We start from the raw sequence: 27,318 nt of genomic DNA on the forward strand, positions 1-27,318 counted from the left end.
TGTATCGTACAGCCCGTAGCATATTCATCCTCTTAGCATGTCACGTCAATATGGGAACCTTTGTAACTCTGTTCACGCGTTAGATCCTGCTGCGAAGCAGACAACAACCGGACGACTTACTGGTGCTTACAACACAGCAGTACAGCAGTACAGCAGTCAGCAGCCAGCCAGCACAACGGCACAGATGGCTATGAAGAGATTGCAGGTACGTAGAGCTGACCGTGAGCATGTTTGTGCCCTCGCAGCCAGTGCCACGAATCCCGTCCCGGTGTAAAAGTGCGCGCCGGCTGGAATTGCATCGCGCAAGCTGCTCTATCGCGAGGAACATTCCTGGATAGCTTTCAGAGAGCGCTCGTAATCCAATACTGGGCCGTCATGTCTTTGCGTGAATTACCGCGTGCGATCGGCGTGGGAAGCGTTGCAGACGTCGAGGTAGGGTCGAAGGAGGGATCCTAGAGGGGAGTCAGTTCGACAGCGTCGTGGAAACGCATGTGCCTCGAATGGCAGATGCCGCCAACCACACATGGGGCAGGGTGGAATGGTCATTGTCGGGCAGGCGTGGTGGCGCGCAATCGGCAGCCGTCGCAAGGCTGGGTACCGTATGCGCGATGTTGCCACTTGGGCAGGGTCTGCCACCGGGCAGCCTCGGCATGTCGCTCGCGCCCTTCGAACATTTGCCCCCTTGAACATTTGCCCCCTTGAAGATCGGCGCACCCTCTTGGTTCAGCACTGCAAAGTGTCAACACCAATCACGTAGCAATCCCACGACGGTGTGATCAAGGAAGCCCTCTGCTGTGAACCTCCAGGGCTGCCGTGGTAGCGGTGGTCATGGTGGACGCCGAGACACCTACGCGCCAAATCGGTTCGGTTCCATGATTCACTTGCATCACCACGGCTGCTACACGACTTACTGGTATAGGTAGGACACATTGGGATACACTGGGAAGAGTTTGGGGAATGTTTGATATGATGCTACATGTGCACCACCACTGTACTGTTCGGCCACCAGAGCAACCACCTATCCGTTGACTGGTAATCGCCTTCAGCTCCACACTATTCCTCGTCGTTACTCTCGGTAATCACTCCTCGGTAATCACTCCTCGTCGTCTTCAGCGACAAAGCCTGGGTCATCCATCCACCTACCATTTGCACGGTCTCCGTCATCATCCCACATGTTCTGCTCGAAGCCAATTGCAACCCACGAGGTGCCGAGCCTCAGCAGCTCGCATCGCACTCCGAGACGGTGGAAGTAGCCGCCTTCACGCTCCTGGATGTTGCGCGGGTGTGCACGGAAAGAGAACAGTGACCAGTCGGGAGTCATCCGCTCTACCTGATACCACCTAGAAGTCGGCTCCCGATGCAGGCCGCGACCAAAGACGAAGTTGGCTACGCGATCGGCGAGCTTAGACGGCTGGTTCTCTGTGAAGCGACCGTGATCGGTAACGATCTTGTAATTCGACTTTGGGAACTCGTCATCGTTGGCGGTGGCTACCATAGCGATGTGGGTGCTGACGGCGAACTGTGCTTCGGCGTCAAGCCACTTCCGGCGGTGGTTCTGGGTTGTCAAGTCATCTCGGATCTCCTTACGCTTGAGCTCAATCGCGAGTCTCAGGTCATTCTGCGTAAAGGCATACTGCCCGCTGGTCTTCTCTTCCTCAGGATGACGCAGGCTAGCCCTGAAGTTAACCAGCTCGGCATCCCGCTTGGCATACCCAGCTCGAAAGGCCATGTCTTGCAACTTTTCCACCGCGACACCCTCAAGCTTGCTCTTCACCTGTTCCGTGAGCCTAACGAGGTCGGCCTTGCTCAGCGGCGAAGGGGGGTAATCGTCGACATTGGGGGGCTGCTGCTGAAGGTTCAGCCGGGTGCGCGCCTGTCGCAGGGTAACGACATCCTCGACCAACGTGCTCAGGTCATCAGAACCACCCTGCAGCACCTCCTGTGCTTTCTCAAGGGATTTCTCTTCTTTCTTGAGCTGGGTCGCCTCTGCGTGGCGATACTGCTGCAGTTCGTTCAGTAATCCAGCTTCCCTGGTGCGGGCGCAGTCATCCGTGTCCTTGACGCGAGCGAACAGGACGTCAGCCAGCCTTCCGCGGAGCAGCAGCTCGGCCTCTAGCAACTTGATCCTGTCATCCTGACGGCGGGCGTGGTCGCGCTGGTTCCGGATAGTAGTCTGCATGCGGTGCGTGTCAGTCTGTCGGGCGAGGGCAGCGACGTGGTGCCGCAGAGTAATCCACTTTGTGTAGTAATCTTGCATTTGCAAGTGGAGCTTCTTCCGCTTGTGGTCCTGGTTATCTACCCATCTGGGCATGTACGAATGGAAGGCCGCGAGCTCAGTGCGCGATATCTTGGTCCAGAGTTTGGTTGCCTTGAACTCGAGGTCGGGTGGCGGCTGCACAGGGCCGATCATCTCGTTGCTAAAGGCAGCGGGTAGGGGTAATTCTTCCAATGGTCTCGCCTCGACAATGACCTGGAGGGTACGCAGGATCTCGTCCGGCACTGACTGTATTAGTATGCGCTTCCAGAAAGACTCGAGAAGACTTACCCTCGAAACTTTGGTCATCCTGAACAACGAAGCGCCATTTCTCTTCTAGAAGCTTCCTGGCAGCGACGTCCTCAACGCGTACCACGGATGCCTCCTCTATGAAGAGCTGAATCGACATGTGTCGGTCATCTTTTGAGAGATTCTTCACGTGCTCTCGTGTGAGTTCCTCTGTAACAAGGTCAGCTTGGTCTTGCGCAACGAGCCATCAACATACCTGTCTTCTCACTAATGACTTCGTCTGGGACGGGCCCTCGTGGCACCGCTGACGACGGCAAAGTTGCGCTTGTTGATCTCATTCTCGCGACTTGATTGTCGTGGTTACGAGGTAATTGAGTGCAGGGTGGATAGCAAGAGCAAGGTGGACAAAGAGCGAGGGCTTGGCAAGGCAACAACGACCGCGCGCACAGGCACAAACGAGATACGCGAATTTCACCGTCACCGTCATTTAGATTTGAAGAAAAGTCAAGCAAACGTCATGGTTGGATCTACGGTAATATGGAAACATGCATCAATGACCGGGTGGCCAGACAGAAGACTAGACACGCTTGTGGACGTCAGTCATCCTAGGTTGGCTGGGCTCATTACTCCTCCTTGTTGACCCGGGGCTTCTTGCCAGAGTAGATACTCTTATCGCCATAGTCATCTGTAACGCGTCAGTTCAACTCGCTGACAGTGCCTGCGGCGGATGGACTCACCAGCAGCCTTGCGCTTTGGGTTCAAGTCAGACCGATAGCTAGCGGCATCAACTGTGCCGAACTCGCTATTGGTGAGCGAACCAGCGAGCAGGTAGCGGCCGGTGTATGGGTAATGCTGTCGATGGGAAGACCCCGCCTCATCAGGATCAGGACCGAAGTTATCTTCCTGGAAAGCTGTATTTGGTCAGCCCACACGCTCGAACATAGTCCATCTGCAACTTACCGTGGCGACCAGCGACTGGGGCAGCGGCTTGGTGGTCTTCCGGCATGCCAGCGACCGCGAGATCGATTCGGTGGTAATCATGCAGAGCAGTAGCGAGCAGAGCCCGAGCTATATCGGCTGGAAGATGCTCTATGTTTTTGGCCGCGTCACTCGCCGACAGCGCTCTCAAGCGCCGGACGGCACGCTGGCAGTCTTGGGGGTCATCCAGGTTGAAGAGTACGGATGGAACGGATCCCATCTTTGGCTATTGGCGGTGGGTGTTGCTGGGACACGGACAGGGACGGGCAGAGGATGGTGAGAGACTGCTACAAGACATACCCCGCAGATTGCAGGTTTATGGGTGCACACGGAAAGCACGCCTCCTGCGATGGCGCGATTGCCGTGGATGGAAAGCACGACGGTCACCACTATCGCGGCGGGGTAAAATTCTGCGAGGCCCAATATCGTACGTTCTGCTTATCCACCCACACTGATTTCTCATCCACCATCACTGATTCCTCATCCGCCATCACTGATTCCTCATCCATCATTCCTCATTCCTCATCCCTCATCTCTCATTCCTCGTTCCTCATTACTCATTCCTCATTCCTCATTCCTCATTCGTCATCATGACCCCGCAACAGAACAAAAAGCAGAAGAAGCCGAAACCGTCTGCAGCGGTGTTGGAGACAAGGCTCCAGACTGCATATACCAACTTCACTGCACGAGCCCCAGCAACTCTGAAGCCTACCGAAGTACCCATCGACATCAATCCCCTGGCAGAATGGATGACTCTGCTCAACACGCCGACTGAGTTTGGGCTCCCCTTGAGTTCGTGGAGGACCCAACAGACCCGGACCAAGTTTGACACCGCCATGAACCTTACCAATCGGGGTGTCGCTTACCTTGAGAACGTTATGCCTGCACTAGTCAAAGCAAACATGGCGATGAAAGAAAGGCTCAGATTACCTCCTAGCGAATCCATGATTACCGACAGCTCTCCACCGCCTCTTGGTCAGTATGCAGCAGATGATGGCCCGCCTCTGTGCACGTCGTCCCTCCGCTTTAATGACTGCAGCGGCACAGCAGACGACTTCGCCTCTGTGCCTGACAGAACGACTAGCGAAACAGCAATGACCGACGCTCCGCCTCTGTCTCCGGAGGAAGCTGTGTGCGAGCAGAATGCGGGTGGTCCAGGCCCATTTGGCGAGTACGAAGAGTAAGTTGTGCAGTTATACAACAATGCAGCTGCTTACCGTAAACAGTGACCTAATGACTCAACCGCACGATGAGCAATATCTGCCGTCTCCCGAAGACTGGATGTGCACACCGGACGAAGACCTGGCGTACGCCGTCATGGACGAGCAAGCCAGCGATGACACACCCTTCCAGCGGATTACCGAAACGTCCGAGAGCGTCATGCACGAGCAAGCCGACAACACAACCCCCCAGCAGATTACTGAAGCTTCAGACAGCGCCATGCACGAGCAAGCCGACAACACAACCCCCCAGCAGATTACTGAAGCTTCAGACAGCGTCATGCATGAGCAAGCCGACAACACAACCCCCCAGCAGATTACTGAAGCTTCAGACAGCGTCATGCACGAGCAAGCCGACAACACAACCCCCCAGCAGATTTCCGAAGCACCAGAGCAAGACCTAGCACCTCGACCCCCTCGCCCTCGGATGGTAATGCCAAACAAGCCAACCCTCAAGCCACGACAGCTGGGCGAGACTGATCTACCAGTGGTTCTACGCATCCCGCGGGGCGATGCCAACAGCCGCCATGGCGACGTTAACTACAACAGCATCTCAGAAGATACAACAAGTGCGATCACCAACGCGATGACTAATGTCCTGCTCGATTCACAGGGCACGCGCAGGTTGCAATGGGCGACAGTAAGCCGGAATCCCGGTACCTGGTCGGCCCACCCATGCGTTAGCAACGCTGTCGCGGCAAAGGGTGCCAGAAATTCCACGTGGAAGCAGGCTGGGGATGACCGCACACTGGCCTGCGATACGTGCATCAAGAAACACCGACCATGCATTAGGCTGGAACAGTTGCAGGGCGAAGAGGATTACTCGGTGATATGGTGTGCGCTGCCAGATGAGCTCCGAGAAGGCTCAAAGCCAGATGACATCGCCTTCTGGATGCGTGTGAAATGATTACTCAAGATAGCTTAGTTCTGCTAAAGACTCGGTGCATGGCGGTAACAAGCCTGCTTATCAACGCTGGTCACCTTGACTTCTAAATCTCTCTCACCTGCTGCCTGCGCGGTGAGGACCGTGCTTATATAACGCGCATCTGCTATTTGCACTCTCCCTCCTACTCTCTCTCACTTACCCACTCTCTCCCACCTACCCTCTCCCCCACCCAGTTTCTTAACCATTGGATCTTAACACAGCAACTGTCCCTGAGGTACAAGATTACCCACTACATGTAGAGTTTAGCTGACCATTAAACAGGGACCACAGAAACTATGCTACCACACGCAAGCCAAGTGGCTGCCTCTACGAAGACCCCACCGAAAATGTCACTTATGGCACGCATCCAGCGGGATACCAAACTGAGGCAGGCCAAATTGCATGAGCGAAACCGAGAAGCGCGCAACGTCATGCGAGAGATCCACAACGCCAGCGTAGAAAAGCGCATACACCCCGATTACTCAACGCAGATCAAGAAGCACCTGGAAGACCAAGGTACCAGGATGACTACAAAAGCCACCACTGTGAGCGGCAAGTCATTCGACATCAAGTCATTCGACATACACAACGACACCATTCCGGAACTCAACGAATGGATACCGGCCCACAAGCACTACGGCCTCATCCCCTGCCAACTGGAGATGGATGACCTCAACAGCATGCCTTCTGGCGCCCTAGCGACGGGTCCAAGGTACCGCGGAGCTTGGCGGTGCACGCATCAGCACGTGTGGGAAGCTGTCTGGAACACGTCCCGTCGGCACACATGCGGTGTATGTGGACAGGCCCGCAAGAAGATGACCGACGTTGTCGTCGCCAAATGGGATTTGGATGGCGTGATTCACGCCTTCGCTACTTACGGCGAGTCCGACTTTCTGCCATGCTGCAAGCTCGACAAGAAGGCCGACAAACCGCTGGGAAAGTTTGTGTCGCAGCGACAGGCGCGCATGCGCTACCTGCTGAGGGAGCAGTTTCCCGGCATACCGACTGAGAGGCTGCGTCCTTACTGGATCCGGTACTTCCAGTGGGATAGCAAGGCCAAGGCCATCGAGATCTGGGGCAGGCTCTGTGACCGCTCCGAAGACCGCATCGAAGTTCCAAACAAGGCGCCCGCGAGGAAGATCGCAACCCCCAAAAAGAAGGGCGACAAGGGCGAGAAGATTACCCCGAAGCGAGAGCGGTCAAATAGTCAGAAGCGTGATGACTTCACAGCGCCTTCTCACAGCAAGCCGCAGCACTTGGATGAAGCATCTCGTCGGCCTGGACACTGGTCTGATGACTTCCGTACTATAGAAGATGACCTCGCTCTTATCAAGGGCTATGCTGGGGAACAGCGATTCGACCAGATTCTTCAAGACGTCGATAATTCTATCAGGCGGAGATTACCAGACAAATTCCCGCCTCCAGCTGCACCGCCCGTCGCACAACCAACCGCACCGCCAGCTGCATTACCAACCATACCGCCAGCTGCATTACCAACCATACCGCCATCGACTGCACGACCCACTGCACGACCAGCCGCGCCACCAGCTGCACGATCGACCGCACGACCAGCCGCGCCACCAGCTGCACGATCGACCGCACGACCCCTCGCACGACCAGCCGCGCCGCCAGCCGCGCCACCAGCCGGCAACCCTATCAAGAGGGAAGATACACCCGATGACAAAGATTCGCTGTTCGAGGACCGCGAGGATTACCGTGGTGATCGGGCTGACAACCCGGACGGATATGTCTACCCATGGACTGACCCCGCCACCAGTGGTGCGTATCTCAGGCAGATGACCAACACGTTGAGGGAGCTAGAGTATAGCCACTCCGAGCCAAAGGATCCCATGTCGAGAAACTACATGAGTGGTCAGGCTATTGAAGCGTCTCTGGAGAAGCTCAAAGCCGTTCTCACCGAGATCGATTACCACAATTGGGCCCCTCCTGATTGGGATTCAGCTGCGCGGCATGCAAAGTTCAAGGAGTACTTCGACGATAAGTCCTTCTTCTCTGATGACTCAAGGTTGTTGCGAGCGATGCTCTGCGTCTGGTGGGCCTATGATGAAGATGCATCTAGTCATGCTGAAATGGCTAGGGGCTACGTGAAGCTCTTGATTACTATCCACGACGATAAAGGCAAGAAGGCGTTGGTCGCCGAGGTCGTCCATCAGGCACAAATCTGGAAAGAAGGTGATGCGCACGATGACTAGCGGAAGATGAGTAAAGGAGGATGACTCTATGATGCTTTGAGCCAGGGCTGTCCTACGGCAGCTGTGAAGGATGACTTTCTGGTACATTGAGCAAGATAAAAGTTTTGCTGCACCCCCACGCGCTATGATTGTGAAATGTGATACATGAAATTTGCCACTGTGCCGGTGATGCAAGGCCATCGTGTAGTGCCGAAAGAAAAGAAAATGCCATTATATGTCACGAAATCGCTCGATAGGGTCCGCACTTCATCTCTGACAGGCCCTGGACGTTCTTGTTTTCCAGGCCGTGGTATAGGGCTGATTCCGTGGAATACGGCAAAGCTGCGATGCTCGTCTCGCGCAGCTTGTATTTTGAAATCGGATAGTAACTTGCGCACTCTTGCGTCTGTTGCATCGTGCTTTCTGGAAAGTCGAGCGTTTTGGTCGGAGCCGTTGTTTAATTCTAAAACTGCTTGCGGTGCTGTCAACGAGCTAGATGTTGTGGAGGACTTCCTAATTAGGCAGGTTGTAGAAAGCCGTTGATTATAGTCCTATGGTCATCGACTGCGCGCTAAACGACAACCCATATGGGTGATCAGCTGTGCTTGAGCGCCTGTGCATCTTTCGATACGCAATCGGCGGCTCGGCCCTTGTCGGCGTCTGCCCTGCTGCAGGTAAGTCGCCAAACTCCGGCCTATGCATCCTTGGCTGGTGAGTCGTCTGCTTCCAAGGTTGCGTGCTATCGCGAGGGCGCATAGTCGTCGGGGTGGGCATCATGAAATGGCGCGAGGCCTCTCCACTAGACCCCATTACAGCATGCTGTTTGTCACTCGCCGTGATCCATGCTGGCGACGGGGCTCTTCAAGCACCGATGAGCGACACTTCAAGGTTCGTCGTGACTGCTGTGCTCAGGTTCGAGGCGACTACATTGAAAACTTCACGAATGGAGACCGGCTTCCAAGAATCGATCGCGAAACAGGCTGAGCGAAAACGCTTCGCACATGCGTCAAGTGATGGACTACGTACGTCTCATCTACAAAACAGTTGTGGGCAAGATGCGCATCGCACTGTGAGGCCTCTCGCGATCCAGGCCGACAATGCAACACGGATTAGAAACACTCCGTTCCTAGAAAGCTCTATTGTGTCTTCTCAATGACCAAGCCGCAATCTGAATCAAAGCCGCACTCTATTGTTCTTGCTATTGGGCAAGAGAAGAGACTTCGGGACGGATGACGGACTCTAACTATCATGTGATGCCCGACAGTGGAAGCCTCTGCTACGCATCTTTGCCTCACATAGAGCTCCTCCACGTTAGCAGGTTGGAAAGGGGGTCAGGGCGCTACAGCGACGTCATTGAACTGAAGCGCTGTGCTGGTGAGGTGAATAACATTTCGACAATGGTGAGAAGGCCCTCCCACGCGGACGTCACCTGGCCTTGCCTCTCCGTATCCGTGAGGTTGCTTTCACTTTTCGGTGAATAAGCGAGGTCGATACACGGTGCGCTGATTTCCCAACCACTATCTCTTCACATTCCTCACTCCATGGCGGATCCCAACGCCCTCGACGTCGCGTCTATACAGAAGGACGACAGCAACATGGCCGATTACTCTTCACTCGAGCACCCCAACCGCAAGCCTGCCGACATCACCAACGACATGTCTGCTCATGACAACCCCAATGACGAGCCTGCGGGCGCCGACGCCTCCAGCGCTGCCTACCACGACCCCAAGAGCAAGCCTGCCGACGCAGCTCTGGCTCCACACGATGACCTCGCCGCCTCCAGCGCTACCCACCTCAACCTCAAGAGTAAGCCTGCCGACAGCTCCGACGAAGTGTCTGCTCGCGATGAATCCAATGACGCCGCTATCCACCACGACCTCAAGAACAAGCCGACCGGTGCTGACCTCATCCACGACATGTCAGCTCGCGCCGGCGTCGAGAACAGAAAGGCGCTGACCGAAGCTTGGGAGCTGTGGTCCAGCACATGCAGGTCGGCCGAGGATAGGCTCGAGATTTTGGAAGACCTCAGGGAGGGGCTTGAGCACAATCAGCAAAACGCAAAGACAATGACTCATTTCTTTCAAGCGAAAATCAATGTCCTGCAGGAGCAGCATCATGTCCTCAAGACCTTGGCCTTGGAGGTTGGCGTAGCGCTGGCTGGACCGACGACCTCCCCTTACGGAGCATACCAAGCACCGAGCTTGCAGTCCACCATGTCTCCGCAGACGTTGCTACGATGGTTCACCGTGTTCCAAGATGCGGGTTGGGCCGTGCCTGGAGGCCTGCCGGCGACCAGGGACCGGTTCATTGACAACATCGACTACGTAGATGCGGACAGCTTCGAACACGCTGATTACCGCGACGAGCTTGGCAAGCCCATACACCTGTTTCTCTCCGGCTTCTTGAAGACGCAGCGTGGATGTATTCACGAAGCGCCGTACGCACTCGCGATCTGGCTTTACCTCTCACGCTACAACTTGTTCTGGGTCACCCAGAAGGTTCCGTCATGGTTCTTTGAGCAAGCATCGCACATGGATGCAGGTCAACAGTTGGATTCCGCTGGAGTGGGCGATGACCAACGCATGAGGGCGTGGCTAGAGGCTATCGCTGCTCGGCTTCCCGCACTGTGGCCCCAAGTCATGGAGCGCGAAGATGAAGATGACCGGAAGATATCTCACCTTGTAGAGAAAGCTGCTATGGACTTCATTGATGACCACGAGTACGCACTTCGCATGCGTTTCCATGAGGCTGACTCCGATACCTCTATCGTGCACGTTGTCCGAGACGTGTTTCTTTTGCGACTTGCCGAAAGGGAATCCGAAGAAAGCGTCATTGCAGCCGACCAAGATCTCCGCGTTCTGACAGAGGCTCGACTGGAGGCTCTCGACAACACGGTCGGCCCCGATCGTTACCTCCGAGCAAGGGTCTACCTAAATGCGTGGCACGAGTCGAGCGACGACGCATCTGCCCAAGATCGCTCTGTTGTCGCCACCCACCTCTCTGGCGCCACCGTGGATGATCCGATGGTGATCGATGACTAAGGCGAGACAGCCAGCGATATGCAAGACAGGAACGAATGACTGGGTACCACAGAGGACGACGAGGGGATGTGCCGTCGGTATTGGCTGAACGCAGATTACCCAGGCTTGACGGTCTTCGACAGTAGATACCCAATGACAATGTAACCAGAAACTCTCGTCCCACATGCAATGCCGTACGTTCCATTGGTGTCAATCGTGGGTGTCTCGACCGCGAATCCACATGAAAACTGTCACTGTATTACTGATGAGCATGCGGCAATAAACCCAGCTGGAATGCGGTCACGTCTGACCCACTTTCGGGATTCTGAAATCTTGATTGCCACGCTTTCTACTTACGCCTTCGACTCTCGTATTACATAGTCATTCTATACCCCTCGAATAACCGCGCACCTGTGGTTGCAAGCCTGGTGTGATACTCTGTGCCGATGGAGTCTTGTACTCGGGCACATGCCCCGGTAACCCACATCACGTTACTCCAGTGCCAGTGCAAATCCACATGTTCCATTTCAATAAGCCGCGGTGACCGAGACCGAATCGACGGAACGTACTCAGCATGTCCGTGTCATGCCTCTCCTTCTGGCGTTTGTAAAGAATGCCGTGTCGCTTCTCGTGGTCGATCGAGTCTCTTCCCGCGTGTTGTAACGTACACACATTTGAGGCCAGCTCGGACCGGAACATCACGGACACCTAGGTAGTAGTGTTTGAGCGTTGGGGCACTAGGACACTGTCAAAGTACAAGGCAAGACATGGACAGTTCGTACGAGGATGCCTGATACTCCTCTTAGCCGGGCGCCGTTCTGTCTGGCGAAACATGGATGCTGCCCAGGTGGCGCGCTCTTAGCGCTGCGGGGTAACGTGCGTCAACGTAAACCCTGACATGCGCCCGCGCCAAACCCTTCTCAGATTAGCGCGTCCAGCCATCGCGACGTGCGGGAACTTCATGTTCGGCAAAGACCCACAGCCCCCGCCCACGAGCGGTGCCCGACGAGTGTCGCATGCAATGTCTTTTTTGTGCTTCGAGGCCTCAATTGCGCGTCGACTATGCTTGCCCCATGCCTGCTGCGACCGTTCAAGTTCGACAACATGACGAGCTAAACCTCCGATATTTCCCGCTACACACCCAGACATCGAGCTGGATGGCTGCGGAAAGCCCGCGAGCCTCAGTCTGGGAAATTGTCTACGGATATCAGTCTACTCGCCACGGCCCACGGCTTACGGCTTCCAGAGACTCGCGGCGATACTGTCCTGGTTTTTGACATACGCCAGTTTGACCTCACGCTTGACACGCTGCCTGAGTATGACTGGATACCCAAGCACACCCACTACGGCGTATAGGCATCGCCCGAGCAGTGGAGATGGAACGGCATGGCAAGGCGTTACTTCTCGCTGCCTCCAGTTCAAACAGTAGGCTACATCCCGTCAACGATTACATGTTGCTTACTTCCGTCCAGCATCCTGTCATACCATCGATCCTGAAACCTACCTCCAACCGACGGCAAAGTGGATACCACATCCCACGCGTCCCATGAATGCGGTGGGCAGACGTGGACATACCAGGGGCCTACTTCCAGCGATCACGGCATGCAATCGAGTTGTGTGGATATGACAAGGAGACTACCCGTGTCGCATAGGGACTACTACACAACATCCAGGGCAACGCGAGAGGCAGACGAGGGCACAATGGAGATGTTTGGCGGGCTGGGGTTGCGCAAAGACGCCTCTGCGACACGTCAAGCCAGCTCAGAGCAACCAATCTGCGGGAGACGAAGGTAGCGTGGAAGGACAGCAGGATACAACAGGCCAGCGCCATCACCAATCGTGAGCTGTGCGGTGCCAGTATCATGATACGAATACGCATCCACCCTCACGTCTACGGCAGGGTGATTCGACATGAGCTTTCGGGAAACGAAAGGAGTATGGCGGCCACTATTGCTTGCCTGGAGCAACCCGCACGAGAGGTTATCAGTACTGCTTCGTAGCGGTCGCAACCGAGCGGGTTTGACAGTGGCCAGCCACAATAACTCGACTACAACCCCAGCGGCTTCGACATCCAGAGCGCGATCGAGCCGTCCCGCACATAAACGCACCACACGCACTCTTTTGAAACGCTCAATACTCACGCTACCTCCGGCAAGCAAGCCAATCCAACGCGACAGCCTCCTGCGACAACCGATGTGAGCACTATCCCGCAGCGACCGCGACCGCGCAGTTCGACGGGAGCCAGCCATGACACCGCCGCCGAGTTCGACGTGAATGCATTTGGCCTCCACAACGACACCTTGCCGGCGCTGAGATAGTTGCGGCCACATACTCCCCCTACCGGCCTGTGGCCGGGACAAATCAAATTCGACGATCTCAATATCCGCCCTCATGGAGCCCTACCTCTCTCAGAGAGCGATGCTGGCGCGTGGAAGTGCAACGCGAAAGACCATGTTTGGCAAGACGTTTTGAACTCCTCGGATCGCTCCTCATGCGGTGTATGTGGGCAGGGAAACGGCAAGACAACCTCATCAGCAACCAGCCAGAGTCCGGACTCTGAGCTCGCCGAGTTCAGCCCAAGCAGCTTCGACTTCCAGAACGCTACTCTACCACCCTGGCGGCTTATGGCCAAGCCAAATCGAGTTCGACGACCTCACTATCTGCCCGTCTGGAGCCCTGCCGCTTTCTGGGAGTGGCACTGGCGCGTGGAAGTGCAACGCCAAAGACCACGTCTGGGAAGACGTTTTGAACTCGTCGGATCGCTCCACATGCGGTGTATGTGGGCAGGCAAAGGGCAAGACGACTTGCAATGTGGTGGCCAGCTGGGACCTACCCGGAAAAGGGTTCGCGACCCGCAATTGGAGCACCACGTTCAAGCTCGGGGTGGGCAATCTACGTCTGGATACAAAGCAGCTCAAAGGACGCCACATGGCGCAAAAGATGGGCCGCATGCGCCATCTGGTCCGGCGTCAGCTCCACCCCTCTTCATTTTCAACCGTCGATGCAGGCCTCTGCCATATGGACAACACGACATCAATACTCTGCGAGTACCTGTGTATGCACCTCGATAATAGGATCGGTTGTGCATGTATCATGTTCGAACGCATCGTCGGCCTCGCGATCGACGCAACGCCCTTCATCTACACCCTCTGGAGCTCGACGTGGGCTTCCAGCCTCTGCTTCATACTGCGCACTCACCTGGACGACACACACGTATCTTTCAGCATCCACAATAGATTCGTATGAGCTTGCGAGAGCCGCACGTGTCTTCACCACGCCTCCCATCTTCCTCAAATTCGACCTCCGCCTCTACATACTGTCGTCTTCCGGGATGGCGCTCACAGGTACACGAGCACCTGAGAGATGATCAAGCTCTCCATGCAGACGTTTCCCATCTCGTCCGACGCCGTGAACAGCACTCGGCGGTGCTAGCCTTCACTCAGGAGGTCCCAGATATCAACATTATGCCACATGGGACGGTGCCCGATTTGACAGATACATGCACAACAATTGCTACCAATCTACCCGGCGGAAAGCACCACAAACATCCACGTCCGCCGACGTCGAAGCCGCTGTCGTAGGATTCGACCTCACAGAGATCGATCTCAAGCGTGACACGTTACCAAAGCTTGAGTGGGTGCCCGAACACTCGCACCCGGGCCTATACCCAGGACAACTTGTCATTGATGAACCTAATACCATGCCAAGAGGAGCTGTGCCGCCATCTAGTGACCGACCCGGCGCCTGGAGGTGCACTAGAGGCCATGGTTGGGAACATGTATGGAACTCCTCCGCCCGCTCGACGTGTGCGGTGTGTGCGATCAGCCAAGACAAAATGACAAGTGAGGTTATCGCCGGATGGGATATGCCTGACTCTGGCTTCGCAACCTATGAAGGCGTAGCATACCGGAGGCCGGAGGGTAAAGTGGCCCCATGTCTCGGGCTACAGCTCTCAGCTTGGTGGCGTCGCCGCGCTGTCATGAATCCTATACGACGAGATGGTTGCAGTGGCAGTACAGTCTCCTCGGAGAGGCCCGCCTTCGTGTATCAGCGTAGCCGGAAGGACTCGAGTTCTCCCCGCTTCTACGGCCAGGCAAGATCAAATTCGACAACTTCAACACCCGCTCGCCTGGTTTCATGGGCTGGATTTCTAGGACATATACCTTCGCCTAAATGAATGGATTGCTCTGGCGTGACCTACAGTGCTCAAGAAGCCGTACTGGCGCCTGGAAGTGTGATGCCCTAGCAGTGCAATGCGAATGAACACGTCAAGCGCCCCATGTTCTAGCTTCGGCGCGCTCCCACATCTCCTCCACGACAGAGTAGGCGATGTGGCATCAGAGTCTCCCCGAAGAGACCTGTCTCTGTGTATCAGCGCTGTTAAAACGACATGAGGTTTCCTTGCTTCTACAACCATGGGCAAAGCCTCTGGTGTTGAGCTTGACGTCGTCGGCGCGCTGTCATGTCTCCTTTACGCGCGTCAACCAGCCATAGCATCACATTCTCCCCGGACAGACCTATCTCTGCGTATCAACTTCCAACCACCCTGCGACAACATCCACGGCCGACAGCGATGCCGCCCCTTCGCATAGCTAAAGTGGCTTGAGTCCTTCTCGCTCCAGACAGGCCTTTGCTTGACATACAAACAGCTACCGGATTCTTCCCGCCCCAAAGCAGCAATACCCCAACACGTCATCTGATTGCATCCAGCCATACTGGTCGCTCTCTCCAAGGTGGTCCAACTTGTCGTCTATTTTGTCTCTAATTCGGTCCTGCAAGAGCGCCCAAAGAGTCGCCTTCAATGCCGGCTTCGAAGCCTGGCCGCTGTCGTGGGTAAATGATCTCTTTGGTGGCTGCTCAGATTCCTCATCGCTGAACTTGGAGATGTTGTCGTCTTCTTGGCCATGGATGTATCCGCCCACATCGCTGAAGTTGTGATTGTCGTCGTCTTCCTCCATTTTTCCCATCACCTCCCCGTCGTCGACCAGCATATCGAAGTCGTCTGAGCCCTGCTCAATCCCTTGCATCAAGTCGTCCTGTGACTCAATGTGGATCGTCGTCGGGGGTGCTTGAGGATTTCTTGGCCTCTCGCTCGACAAGGAACTCGATCCATGTCTTGAAGAAGGCTTTGTCGTCTGTCCACTTGTAGTATGGTCGAAGGCTACCATCTGAGAAGCTGGAGGGGAATTGGCGTCGGACAAGATGGCACAACGGCCTATCTTCTGCGCCTTGTGACGCCCTTGGACGCGGCTCATATCCCCACAGGAACGTATAGGCATCGGGCCAACATTCCCAGCTGTGTCAAACCGCTGAGCGCCGCCTGTCGTATCCGAGATGCTAGACCAAGTTTCCCATTTCCTGATTTTCGTATCGAGTGGGAGTCGTCAACCCTCTCCGCCGCCAGTCGGCCATAGTTCAGACGAACTCGACTACATCTCCAACTGGGGTCACACGAGATGGCTACATGTGCTGAGAGAGACAACGTCCTTACATGGGTGAGATAGCGAGCACATGCAGATCTATTCAACTAGTAAGACTTGCGCGATCCCTGGAAAACGGTTTCTCTGATGTTATGTGAGCCCCAATCATCAGCAGGCGTTTTCTTTTTCATATGATCTACTTATTTGCTCTATCTACTAGCACAACACGAAATATTCATTGCCCCAGCAAATCTTCAGGTCACCTTACAACAGCTACGCACAGAACTTCGCTTGAGTGTCAAAGCATTGAATACGCCTTGTACGATATATCCCGCGGAGAATTCGAGCGACTATCCAAACGTCAGATCCCGAGAATGCATTCTTCTTCGGCATATCTCAGAGCGGGACAGTATGAGCGCATGTGGAAAGGCTTGAGGTATGTAGGTCCCACGGTCAATGGGGTCCTCGTGTAATGTCGACGCATTTGCCCTGCATGTCACCTTCAAAACGTTTTCCGCGGCAGCTCCATGTTGCCCGAACACGGTCCGGGCTGGAAGCACTTGGCTATTTGGTTCGTCGCATCGAGAGAAGTCCCACAGCAAGCCCACGTGCACCTCACAGGAATACGACATCGATCTAAAAGATAAGTTCTGTGAGTAGAGATGATTGTTGGCTGTCAGTTCAAACCCGTCATGGAACCGCCAGAATCTTTAATGGTTGCGGTATGTGATAGGATACTGAGGCGAGCATTGCGCATGTCATCAGACGCGCGTGTGGGACGGAAGACTGTGCTCTGGGCTGCCGTCGACCCGTGGCAATTTGCAGATGGTCGCCGCGCGCAAGACTGCTATATCTCATGGCTGGCCCAAGCTCAAAGAGGGTCCAGCCTCCGCCTGAAGATCGCACTCGCGCGCGAGCCTGCCTGAACAGTTGCACAGCATCACTTCTCGATGCGACCCAATCGCGTCTTGAATAAGATGTCGCCGTCAATGTCGTCACAACAGGGTCTTCCGTATCATGAAGCTCATGCGTCCTTCTGTGAGGCGGCCAACGCAGCGCCGATCCGAGACACGAGGCTGAACAAGGTACCTAGGTACTCGTTCATGGCCACAGTTCGACATCACCTTACCAAAGCCACGGCGTGCGACGATCCGAGACGATCCGCTATCGTGCAGGGTTCATATTACGAACACACATTGCGGCCGACGAAGACACGCGACTGCACTCTAGGAAAGAGGCTGTGAATAGTGCTACAGGACTGCCGGAAGCCTTGTTTCATTGGATACAACTATAGCAACGACACTCCTTACGTCGATTTGTCGGTCCACTGGAACTAAGCGATGCCCATCAAAGCATGCTCAGGCTGCCCTTGGCCGTGTCGCAATAATAGCCTGATGATCGCTCGTCCTCCTATCGCAACGCTAGCCCAAGCGACACACAGTTCCCATTCATGTCACCCCTACATGCCGCGTGGGCTCGGAAATTGGATCGGGCCTCCGAAGATATCTTTCGAGGCGGTTCAGTTGTATCCTCAGGGACCACGACTGGCGGTTCGATCTCAGATCTTCGACCCAATACCACAGCCTCATACATGATATTGACCGGTCTGAATGTTACTGTTCGCATGCGAGGTGTGGGTAAAGCATAGCCTTAGCACAGACATGATGCACATTGTCCCAATCAGTTGGAAAAGAGATGGGAAAGGTCGCGTTGAACTAACCCTTTCCTGGTCAAACCTGGCAAAATTTCCAGGGGCCCTATCAAAGACTTTCCGCTCATCTTCATTCCATTCCATCGCCATCATTGACCAACCTCAAAAAAAAAAGAAAGACCATGCCCTGCGCACCGCCGATACTGGACAGTACGCCCAGACAGATGAGGGCCACCATAGCGGCCCCGCCTTCCCCTCCTACTAGCCTAAACAAGACCACGACATCAGCGATCCTAGCATCCATCGATCGCGCTATGGCATCAATGTATCAGATCAGATGATGAGGTCCCCTCCGGCTGGTAAGCAAACCAGTCACTAGGCGATCTAGCTACCTGCTTTGAGCAGCACCTCAACGACCCTCTTATTCAACCCGCCACAGACGACAATGCCCTCACCGAGAGCGGACGAACAAACGCTATCTACACCATGCAAGATGTAACATAGGTGCTTTACCAGGCGCCTATCGTAGGGGTTAACTTGCTTGCTAGAGGTAGCTTTAGCACTGCTGGCTGTCGACAGTGTTGCTGGGTGTTTTAAGAGAGTGTCTTTGTGCGCGGGAGGGAGATGACAAACAAGTAAATGCTGGCTCCGTCGAAAGGGCAGACGAATGCGCAATTAGCAGTCACTACGATTGGGATATAATGGCAATCTACTTATGTGCATATCGAGATCTGGCGCAGTGATCAACACGCCTCGTTCCAGGAATACTCCCACGTCCCCCCTGCGGCTATTATCACCCATCTAATTCATGCTTTGAGACATCTTCTACTTCGTATCATACCGTTAACGCACATCGCCATATGTGCAAAGTCGTACTCTTTAGTTACATCTATTCTTTGCTATCGCCAAAAAGCGAGTTCCGAAATCTAGTAGAGTTGAGCCAAAAAAAGATCGCTAAGAATAAGAAGATGCGATTAAGCCAAGGGGAGCTGTTGCCAGAGCCGTTCTTTTAATAATTAGCGGCTAATGTAGATGTCTTCGTAAATAGTCTTTACAAAGTACGCCGCAAAAAGAAAATAGTTAGAAGCGGATGCTAGAGATAACTACCTACTACGATAGCCGGCTATTCTTTAAGCTGTAGCTAGTGCACAGCGCCTTTGTTCTATTCTTAATACTTATACGCGTTATTTTTCTACTAACAAGTAAGAAGAGTAGAAAATGTAGATTGCGGCAGAGCGGAGAGGTGTATAGTAGAGCTTTATATACTAAAGTAGATTAGAGACACTACTCTTCGTTAATCCTCTGCTGTAGAATTAAAAAGAATGTATACATAAGTAATAATGTTTATGCGTTAGATAGAGCGCCCGTTTAGACTTTTACAACACGAAGGCAGGCGGACTATACCAGTCGCGCATGCTTAAGGACGGAACCTTCTTAGAGATAACTACAAGGGAGGAGACAAACCTATAGGCGGAACCTCACATAAGTACCAATCCCGATGTTGCCGCGATAGACAATGGAGATATCGAGCTCGCTGCGGCCGAGAAGACTCATGGGGATACTAGACCCGCTGGTGCCACGATCGCTAATAGGAGCGGAGGTAAGGAAGAATCGGATGTGGCCAGTACTGCATGTGCTCACGACAAAATCTTCACATTCCAGTAAAGACCCAGCCTGAGCCTGTAGCTCCTTTGTCTTCGCCCATAACCACCTCAACAGTACCCACCCCCAGAGACCTCACACATCCGGCTCCGTACGATTAGTGGACATTTTGGCTTTCATGCGATTCATTAGAAGCTATATCAATGCGCTATCCCCAAAAACGACCTCGCCTTCTGATCAGACATCGACCGCGCATCACTCTCAATCGTAACCGTAACCGTATTCGTCGTCAATATCTGATCCTCCTCATACACCGTCCCCCGACGACTCCTCCCCATCTCTTCATCCTCCAAAATGCCCCTTTGGCTCCAATCATCTCCTTGGTCCTCAATCACCGTCCAGCGCCCCTCTTTCCCTTTGCCCATCGCATGTACAGTCGTGGTTGTTGTAGAGTGTTGGCTTTGGTTCAATCGGGATAAGGGAACGCTTTGATTCGTCTTGGTGTGCGAGCGGGAGTAAGAAGATATGGTTTCCTTGAAGAAGACGCGGAGGACGGGGATGGAAGCGGCGATGATGGCGGTTGCGGTTTCGACGCCGGTCCAGATGGTGAGTTCCTTGCCGTTGTAGGAGAAGTCTTTTTGACCGAGTTGAATTACATAGACGCCTTTTACGATGGCGCAGACACCGGATCTGGGGAAGTTGTGTTAGCACTGTTGCACATCAGCCGTGTAGACTCGAAGTGACGTACAATACACCCATGCTCATGGCGATGCCCACTCCGATCTTCTCGCGGAGCTTCAGTTGTAATCCCCATATCAGATACCATGGAAGTAGTGCTAGCGCAAAGTCTGCCGCAGCGCACCACGCAGCGTTGAAGATACCGTAGTCGATCGAGTGGCTAGAGTCCCAGCATGTTCCGGGGAGGTCTTTGTTCCAGGCTTTCGCCATCGGCTGGCACTGGACCCATGTGGCCAGCGCACTTGGCAGCATTATGAGGAAGAGGGTCACGATGCAGAACCATACGAACCCGCGTAGGTAGCCGGACGTGAGGCGGAGGAGAGTGACGCCGAAGGATATTTTCGAGAGAGTGGAGGCAAAGCAGGATATCGATGCGGCGACGGACATTCCGACTGCGATGGTCATGAGGTATTTGGGGTCGACATCTTCCAGTCGTTTCCCGAATCCCATTTGTTGTCCAACTTGGGTGATGATAGCCTGCGCGAGAAGGAGGACCTGTTCATTCCCGTTAGAGACGTCACACAGACAGAAGTCGTAAACTTACCCATGAGACAGTCAGGATATGATCATCCCACCAAAGCCCCTGCTTCCTCGATAACTTTGCATAGAATCTCAAAGCCAGAAACCCACCACTCAGCATCGTCAACATCCACGTCACTCCAGCAATTACAGGGCCATTATCCGGCACACCCATCTCGGTGCGGATCAGTCTGGAGGACCACCAATTCGTATAAGCCCGAGAGAATATGCAGTCATGCGTACTGAGCGTGCATGCGAGGATCGTAGCGAAAAAAGGCAAAGAAAGGCTGTGGGGATGGGAACCATGAAGAAGGATCAGTTCCGGCACTTCGCACACGGTCCCGATCATACCCAATGCCTGTAGTCCATCATCTCGGTATTCGCCGTACACTGGGGCGGAAACGAAGAGTGGTAGTGATGGGATGCTAGATCGACTACTCGACACGCGACATGGCGTGTTTGGAATCGGTACACTAGAAGCATGTCGTCGGGAAGTGGAGTCGGATCAGGCTAGTATGGCGAAAACACCACAGATGCCGCAATATGTCTAGTAATGGGTACAAGTGCACTGCTCGAGCGTTAAGCCTGTAGAAGGAAGCGGCACCGTTAGCTGCACGTCCGGCAACGATTTCCAGCCAAGCGTTCATGTAGCGACGGAGAAGCCTGAGAGAACACGATCGTCTAGCGGGCTGAACTGGGATGGACCCTCCAGGTACCTGGGCCCCGGAAATGAACCACGCGGCATGGGAGCGTTGCGACCTGAAGGACGGAGTTGAGTCGTCTACATGAGGCGGCGGGCGCTCCGTGCAGATGTGCGTCTAGGAAGTCTCAGACCTGCGGGATGTGCGATCGATTATACGATTCGTCGGTCCGATCATGCGGCCACTGGATCTCGAGTTCTAGGCCATTAGCGTCGCCATCCGAAATCGCATGCACCTGTGCGACCACGCGACTATGCGATGATCATATTCTCCATGGGATTTCGGGAGTTCAAAGTAACTTTCGGTGACAGAAGCCTCTTGACGCCCGAAGCTAGAAGATGCCGCAAACTTTGTGGGCAGCGCTGGAGTGACGCGGCGTCGGTGTCAAAAGGCCGGCGTTACCGAGCTACCACATGGCAATAGAGTTTGCGCCACATTTAGCACGCAAGACACCCGCTAGCTCAGACACGAGCGAAGAATATGTGTGGTCGCCGATAGCTCGCGCTGGGCTGAACGATTGAACTGGGCGGGATGATTTGCCCGAAGATTTGACGTTGGGCTGGAGCGACGAACGTGCACAAAGGCCTGTGATAAATCCGGTGAAAGGCGGGAAGGTTCGGAATCAAGTCCGCAACGACTCTTGCTACTGAGTATGTATTCAGGCTATATTGGACGGCTGATCCCCAAGCCGGCCTGTTTCCCATCCCTATACCACAAAGATGTACCCGCGACTGCTACTGGAGCATCGCCGCCAGTGTATCATACTCTACCCCTTTTTGTTGAACTGCTTCAGCTTGTCCTGCACGGCTTGCTTGAGATCAAACCCTTGCATCACGCTGCCCCTCCTCTTCCTTTGCTCGATCTCAGCCTTGACTTCGGCCACGATCTCGTCAATCTCCGCCTCGGGGTCATCCGCAATACCCAGGAGAGGCATCTTGGCGTGACTCTTAACACTATCTGACGAGTTGGTCCTCGCTAGCCTTTCTCGTCGAATCTCTTCCCGTGCTGCCTTCTCAATGGCAGGATCATCGTATGTGGTGGCTGCCGCTGGGGGCGCACGAGCCGTCTGAAGTTGAACGAGCTGCTTGCGGATGGGAAACGACCGCGAAAAGACAGCAAATGATCCGGCCACACCGATGAGAGTGTAGAAGTAAACCCGTGCCCAGATCTTGATCGTATCCGAAAAGCCAAGAAGGATGAAGGGAGCGACTACGAACGCAAACACAGTCTGTGTAAGGACGACGCAGAAGAGGTCGTAGTATCGCTTCGAAGGTAGAGGTGATTTCCCGTCTGGCGTCATGAACAGCGGACGGATCAATCGGCGGCCATCTGGTGAATGTCAGCATGAAAGCAGATAACGCATCATCAGAGACCTACTCTTCGCAGCAGTTTGTACAAGAGCCGCCAGAATGAACGCCATGTAATAGCCAGGGTAGAAGCCATGCCAGAATGCGCTAGTCACGAATGTGGCTAGCGTAGCCCTGAAGCCAGGTTTCTGTCCCTTTGGTGTCACACGAAGATACATGTAGTTCTTCAGCCAGGTGTTGGTGTTGATGTTCCAGAAACCAAGGTAAGCACGAGCATTCTGCGCGGCTTCAATCTCGAGTGGCTTGATGTTGGTGAGACGGTCCCACTTAGCTCGACCAGTCTTGGGGTCAAGACCGTTGTAGCCGATTCCGGAGAGGATACACGATCCCTCAGATAGACTCCAAACTGCGTAGTACTTCATGCGCGTGGTAAGACCAAGCATGTAGAGCTGCCAGATTCTGCGGAAAAGGTTGTATTGCATGTACTCGTCGCCAAGGAAGAAGTCAGGGTAGTACCAGCTGGAGAATTTGATGAACGCGACCAGCCAGAGAGTTCCGTAGACTCCTTTGGTTACGGCAGGCATACCGCTACGAGGAATCTTCCGCTTCTTGCGCGTTGGCGGTGCCTTGGATGGAACGGTGCCTGGTGGGAGTGTGAACATGGTGGTAGTGATGTACTGGCTGTAATCGGCGTAGTCAAAGGCTGGGCCTGCCATAAGTGCAGGAAAGAAAAAGACATAGCCGACGTAGTCGATCATGCTGGGCATTGTCCGGATAGCGTGGGCGCGCTGTTGCTCGGAAAGCTCAGAGTCCGGAAGGCGACCATCCTGGACGTTCCAGCAGAAAGCAGTCAGCTTCATGACCAGGACCATTTGAGCTCCGGTAATGTCAAAGACCGATGGGTCATTCACAGCTTGTCGGTAGATGTGGTTCACCGACATGTGGCCCATAAGGAATACAAATCCGATCCATGGCATATACGGCGAATGAATTTTGGAAGAGATGAGATAGGCCCCACCGGCACTGATGAAGATGGTCCGCAAGCCGGTCCATAAGTCAAAAAGGCCAACCAGGTAGAACATGGAGACGCTGGAGCCATTAACATCAATTCATCCGAAAGAAGATCCGATGAGCCTCACGTAATGACGAAGACATTCTTCTTCCATGGGTCCTTGTCGGGGATCCTTTTCAACACGGCAGCTAGAGGATACGACAGGTAGAAGGAGAAAATGAGCTTGACTGGGTGGAGTCAGCACAACATCAGCCACATGTGCCATGCGAGATCTTACGCTCATCAGCCGAATTTCCAAGCGCACCAGCCACATATTCAAAAGCTTCGAATGGTCAGTATTGGTGGTAGTGGCTCAGCATGCTAACACGTACGTGCGTTGATGTAGGGCAGCATGGTGCCAACTGTCAAGTGGACTTGAGTCCAAACCCGGGAGACAAGAAGGGAACCAGAAGCGGTGAGAGTTGAGAACAGCGGTATTATATGTAAGGCATCGGGCCTGTGTCGGGCGGCGGAAAGTTAAGTGAGAGTATGCAGATGCAGGTGCATGGTGGGTGAGAAGCCAAGATGACGTCGGGGCACGTTTGCCGAGGCCCGTGCAGGGCAGCTCAGCGCTTACTGGCCAACAAATTCGCGATAGAGTTGGGACGCGACTTCGCGAATCCTCCACGGGCGCAACCACGGCGATAACGCCCTTGATAACGCACTTGATAACGCACCTCGATCGCGGAACTCCGTCGCCGACATGGCCACGACATACAACCTCGAGCCGAACCCGACGGCCAAAGTCGTCCTGCACACGACCACGGGCGATCTCGAGATCGAGCTCTTCGCCAAGCAGACGCCCATCACGTCGCGCAACTTCCTGCAGCTGTGTCTCGATGGCTACTACGACAACACCGTCTTCCACCGCCTGGTCAAGGGCTTCATCCTCCAGGGCGGCGACCCCACGGGCACGGGGCAGGGCGGAGAGAGCAGCTACGATGGCGAGCCTTTCGCCGACGAGTTCCACAGCCGGCTGAAGTACACGCGACGCGGCCTGCTGGGCATGGCCAACACGGGGAAGGCGGACGACAATGGCAGCCAGTTCTTCTTCACCCTCGCAGCCACGCCAGAGTTGCAGGGCAAGAACACCATGTTCGGCAGGGTCGCGGGCGACACCATCTACAATCTGATGAAGATGGCCGAGGCCGAACTACGGGACGGCAGCGACGACCAGCCCATGTACCCCACCAAGGTCACGGGCGCCGAGATCATCATAAACCCGTTCGAGGACATGGTCAAGAGGGTGCAGGTGGCTACGACGACAGAGTCCGAGACCAAGAAGCCCAAGAAGGCGAAGAGGAAGGCTGGCAAGAACGTGCTCAGCTTTGGCGATGAAGCCGAGGCTGATGCGGCACCGGTCGCGAAGAAGCCCAAGTTCAACACCAAGCTGGTCAGCGCAGGAGAAGAGAAGCCTGCATCCAAAACATCCGAAGAGACGAGAGAGATACCCATACGCAAACCATCGCGAAAGTCGCCGTCGCCAAAACCCGCACAAAAAACCGCCCCTAAGTCACCACCCAAACCCAAAGCGCGCACCCCACCACGAGAACTCTCGCCTGAGTCCGAGAAGCGATCGAAGCTAGACCGTGTCAACCAGCAGATCGCCGACCTCAAGGCATCGATGAAGCGGAACACAACCGCGCAAGATACAGGACCAGCCAAGAAGAAGTCGCTACTGGAGTCAATGGTACCGTCAACTACAACACGGGGGCGGAAACGCGGAGCTGGCGGCAATACAAAGGACGAACAGTCAGCGCTGGACATTCTCAACCGGTTCAAATCAAAGCTGGACTCAGCAGATTCCACTGCCGCCACGAAAATGGACACTCCAACATTACCAGAGGAAGCACCGAGCAACCAAGGCAACGGAGACGCGAACGGAGCCGACGAAGAAGAAGAAGGTGCATGCGATCTACACTTCATAGTAGGATGCCAGTCATGTAAAGCCTGGGACAAGCAGGATGAGGAGGAGTCCGATGACGACGCAGGGTGGATGTCGCATTCGCTCAGTTTTGCAAAGGACAGGTTAGGGAAAGACCTGGAGTGGAAGCGGAAGAACGAAGAAGAGTTGCTGGTTATCGACCCAAGAGAGGAGGCGAAGCGGCATAAAGCCGAAGGTAAAAAGGACAAAAAAAGCGCGGGAGGATGCAAAGGCAACCAAGGCCAAGGCTTGATGTAATTTCGATACCCAGATTTTGCGTTCGATCAGATGGGATTGGTCACCTTCTCGTGATATATGGATGAACTGGATATGCAGTCTATCTGCTCGAGCACGGTACCTGCCAATATACCCATGATATTCCCCTCGTCACATTGATCTGTAGCCCCATAGCCTGCCTTCCCCATCGGTCTTGTCGTATGCCTTTGAGTTTGCGTGCCTTCACCACGTCACGCACGTGGAAGACACGCGGGCGGTGTGGATGCAGAGAGAGTAGCGGCCTGAGATGCGTCCTTCCGTGCCTGGCCGCCACCTTCACTGTTCCCAGCGTATATATTGGACCTTCTGTCACCTGGACTCTGCTCACACACACTCTACCACCCGAACAACAGTTCAATATCAACAGCCTCTATCATCTAGACTCTGATCCCACACACCAGCTTCACCAACCATCTCCAATAAGTAAGTTCTTCCCTGCCCACCATTCCCCCAGGTGAGCGGACTCGCGCCTTGAAGAGTGGTCGCAACAGCTCATCACAGCCGCTCACAACCTCGCTTATGCGCTTCCTGGCTATTATAGCTGGAAACAATCGCTATCACATCCAAGCGCCTGGGACATCACACGACATCCAGCCGTACTAACACTTACCAGACCTATATCAACCATGACAGAATGGGATTGGGACGAAGAGACATGGGCAAACTATTGCATCCAGATGCTCATGCACTACCCAGATGTTTGTTTACACATGGCAAACCGGTCTCATTGTCCATACTGACTGAAGCCTTACTCCAGTACGACCTCCACGAGTTTGCGCGTGAAATCGAGGATGACACACCAGCACGCGAGATCGACAAGCGCATCCGCCGCTGGAAGAAGGAGGCCGCCGCTCTCAAGGACAAGGCCGCTGGTGGCGACGGTATCATCGAGAGCTCTAAAAAGTCCAAGAAGAAGAAGAAGAAGGTCAAGTCTGGTGAGAGCAAGGGTGGTGAGTGTTGCATCTCGCTAATCCCTCATGTCGCATTACTGACTGGATGTGCAGGCGTCAAGACAGGCCGCGTCAAGAAGAAGAAGGCCGCCGATGCCCCCAAGATCAAGCCTGAGCGCATTCCTGAGGATGAGGGTATGGAGGGTATGGAGGGTACTGTTGGGGAGGATAGCGATGGTGTTGACGAGGGCGTTGACGAGATTGAGGAGGTCTAGATGATTTGGCGTCTTAGGTGCTGCCACTACTCGCTGTCCATGTTTGACAGAGCCCTTGTCACATACTTGCGCTGCTTCACGCGCTGAGACCACAAATCAAAAGTTTCAATTCTAGTAAATCTATTG

At 54.4% G+C, this 27,318-nt stretch overlaps 9 protein-coding genes across 9 annotated transcripts; 5 read left to right on the top strand and 4 right to left on the bottom strand.

The window, feature by feature from the left end:
- Positions 1–1,093: 1,093 nt before the first annotated feature.
- Positions 1,094–2,841, bottom strand: J4E85_010981 (uncharacterized protein; the record flags this gene model as incomplete). The annotated part of the gene is made up of 3 exons (XM_051475184.1): positions 1,094–2,499; positions 2,546–2,713; positions 2,760–2,841. 3 exons carry the CDS (start codon positions 2,839–2,841, stop codon positions 1,094–1,096), a joined length of 1,656 nt encoding a protein of 551 aa, XP_051321048.1.
- A 285-nt stretch (positions 2,842–3,126) lies between these two features.
- Positions 3,127–3,701, bottom strand: J4E85_010982 (uncharacterized protein; the record flags this gene model as incomplete). The annotated part of the gene is made up of 3 exons (XM_051475185.1): positions 3,127–3,188; positions 3,241–3,414; positions 3,464–3,701. 3 exons carry the CDS (start codon positions 3,699–3,701, stop codon positions 3,127–3,129), a joined length of 474 nt encoding a protein of 157 aa, XP_051321049.1.
- Positions 3,702–4,071: 370 nt separating this feature from the next.
- Positions 4,072–5,608, top strand: J4E85_010983 (uncharacterized protein; the record flags this gene model as incomplete). The annotated part of the gene is made up of 2 exons (XM_051475186.1): positions 4,072–4,661; positions 4,708–5,608. 2 exons carry the CDS (start codon positions 4,072–4,074, stop codon positions 5,606–5,608), a joined length of 1,491 nt encoding a protein of 496 aa, XP_051321050.1.
- A 365-nt stretch (positions 5,609–5,973) lies between these two features.
- J4E85_010984 (uncharacterized protein) lies at positions 5,974–7,839 on the top strand (the record flags this gene model as incomplete). The annotated part of the gene is made up of 1 exon (XM_051475187.1): positions 5,974–7,839. One exon carries the CDS (start codon positions 5,974–5,976, stop codon positions 7,837–7,839), a length of 1,866 nt encoding a protein of 621 aa, XP_051321051.1.
- A 1,520-nt stretch (positions 7,840–9,359) lies between these two features.
- On the top strand, positions 9,360–10,859 carry J4E85_010985 (uncharacterized protein; the record flags this gene model as incomplete). Its single annotated transcript, XM_051475188.1, has 1 exon — positions 9,360–10,859. One exon carries the CDS (start codon positions 9,360–9,362, stop codon positions 10,857–10,859), a length of 1,500 nt encoding a protein of 499 aa, XP_051321052.1.
- An 8,852-nt stretch (positions 10,860–19,711) lies between these two features.
- On the bottom strand, positions 19,712–20,943 carry J4E85_010986 (uncharacterized protein; the record flags this gene model as incomplete). The annotated part of the gene is made up of 3 exons (XM_051475189.1): positions 19,712–20,201; positions 20,260–20,744; positions 20,794–20,943. The coding sequence occupies 3 exons, from the start codon at positions 20,941–20,943 to the stop codon at positions 19,712–19,714; spliced, it is 1,125 nt and encodes a 374-aa protein (XP_051321053.1).
- Positions 20,944–22,235: 1,292 nt separating this feature from the next.
- Positions 22,236–24,181, bottom strand: J4E85_010987 (uncharacterized protein; the record flags this gene model as incomplete). Its single annotated transcript, XM_051475190.1, has 5 exons — positions 22,236–22,798; positions 22,847–23,865; positions 23,916–24,015; positions 24,066–24,110; positions 24,160–24,181. The coding sequence occupies 5 exons, from the start codon at positions 24,179–24,181 to the stop codon at positions 22,236–22,238; spliced, it is 1,749 nt and encodes a 582-aa protein (XP_051321054.1).
- A 349-nt stretch (positions 24,182–24,530) lies between these two features.
- J4E85_010988 (uncharacterized protein) lies at positions 24,531–26,004 on the top strand (the record flags this gene model as incomplete). Its single annotated transcript, XM_051475191.1, is given in 2 exon segments — positions 24,531–25,947; positions 25,967–26,004. The coding sequence occupies 2 exon segments, from the start codon at positions 24,531–24,533 to the stop codon at positions 26,002–26,004; spliced, it is 1,455 nt and encodes a 484-aa protein (XP_051321055.1).
- A 649-nt stretch (positions 26,005–26,653) lies between these two features.
- J4E85_010989 (uncharacterized protein) lies at positions 26,654–27,192 on the top strand (the record flags this gene model as incomplete). The annotated part of the gene is made up of 3 exons (XM_051475192.1): positions 26,654–26,725; positions 26,785–26,977; positions 27,032–27,192. 3 exons carry the CDS (start codon positions 26,654–26,656, stop codon positions 27,190–27,192), a joined length of 426 nt encoding a protein of 141 aa, XP_051321056.1.
- Between the last annotated feature and the right edge of the window lie 126 nt (positions 27,193–27,318).

This window comes from Alternaria conjuncta (genome assembly GCF_024043145.1).
Source record: "Alternaria conjuncta strain BMP 0040 chromosome Unknown scaffold_28, whole genome shotgun sequence".
NCBI lineage: Eukaryota > Fungi > Ascomycota > Dothideomycetes > Pleosporales > Pleosporaceae > Alternaria > Alternaria conjuncta.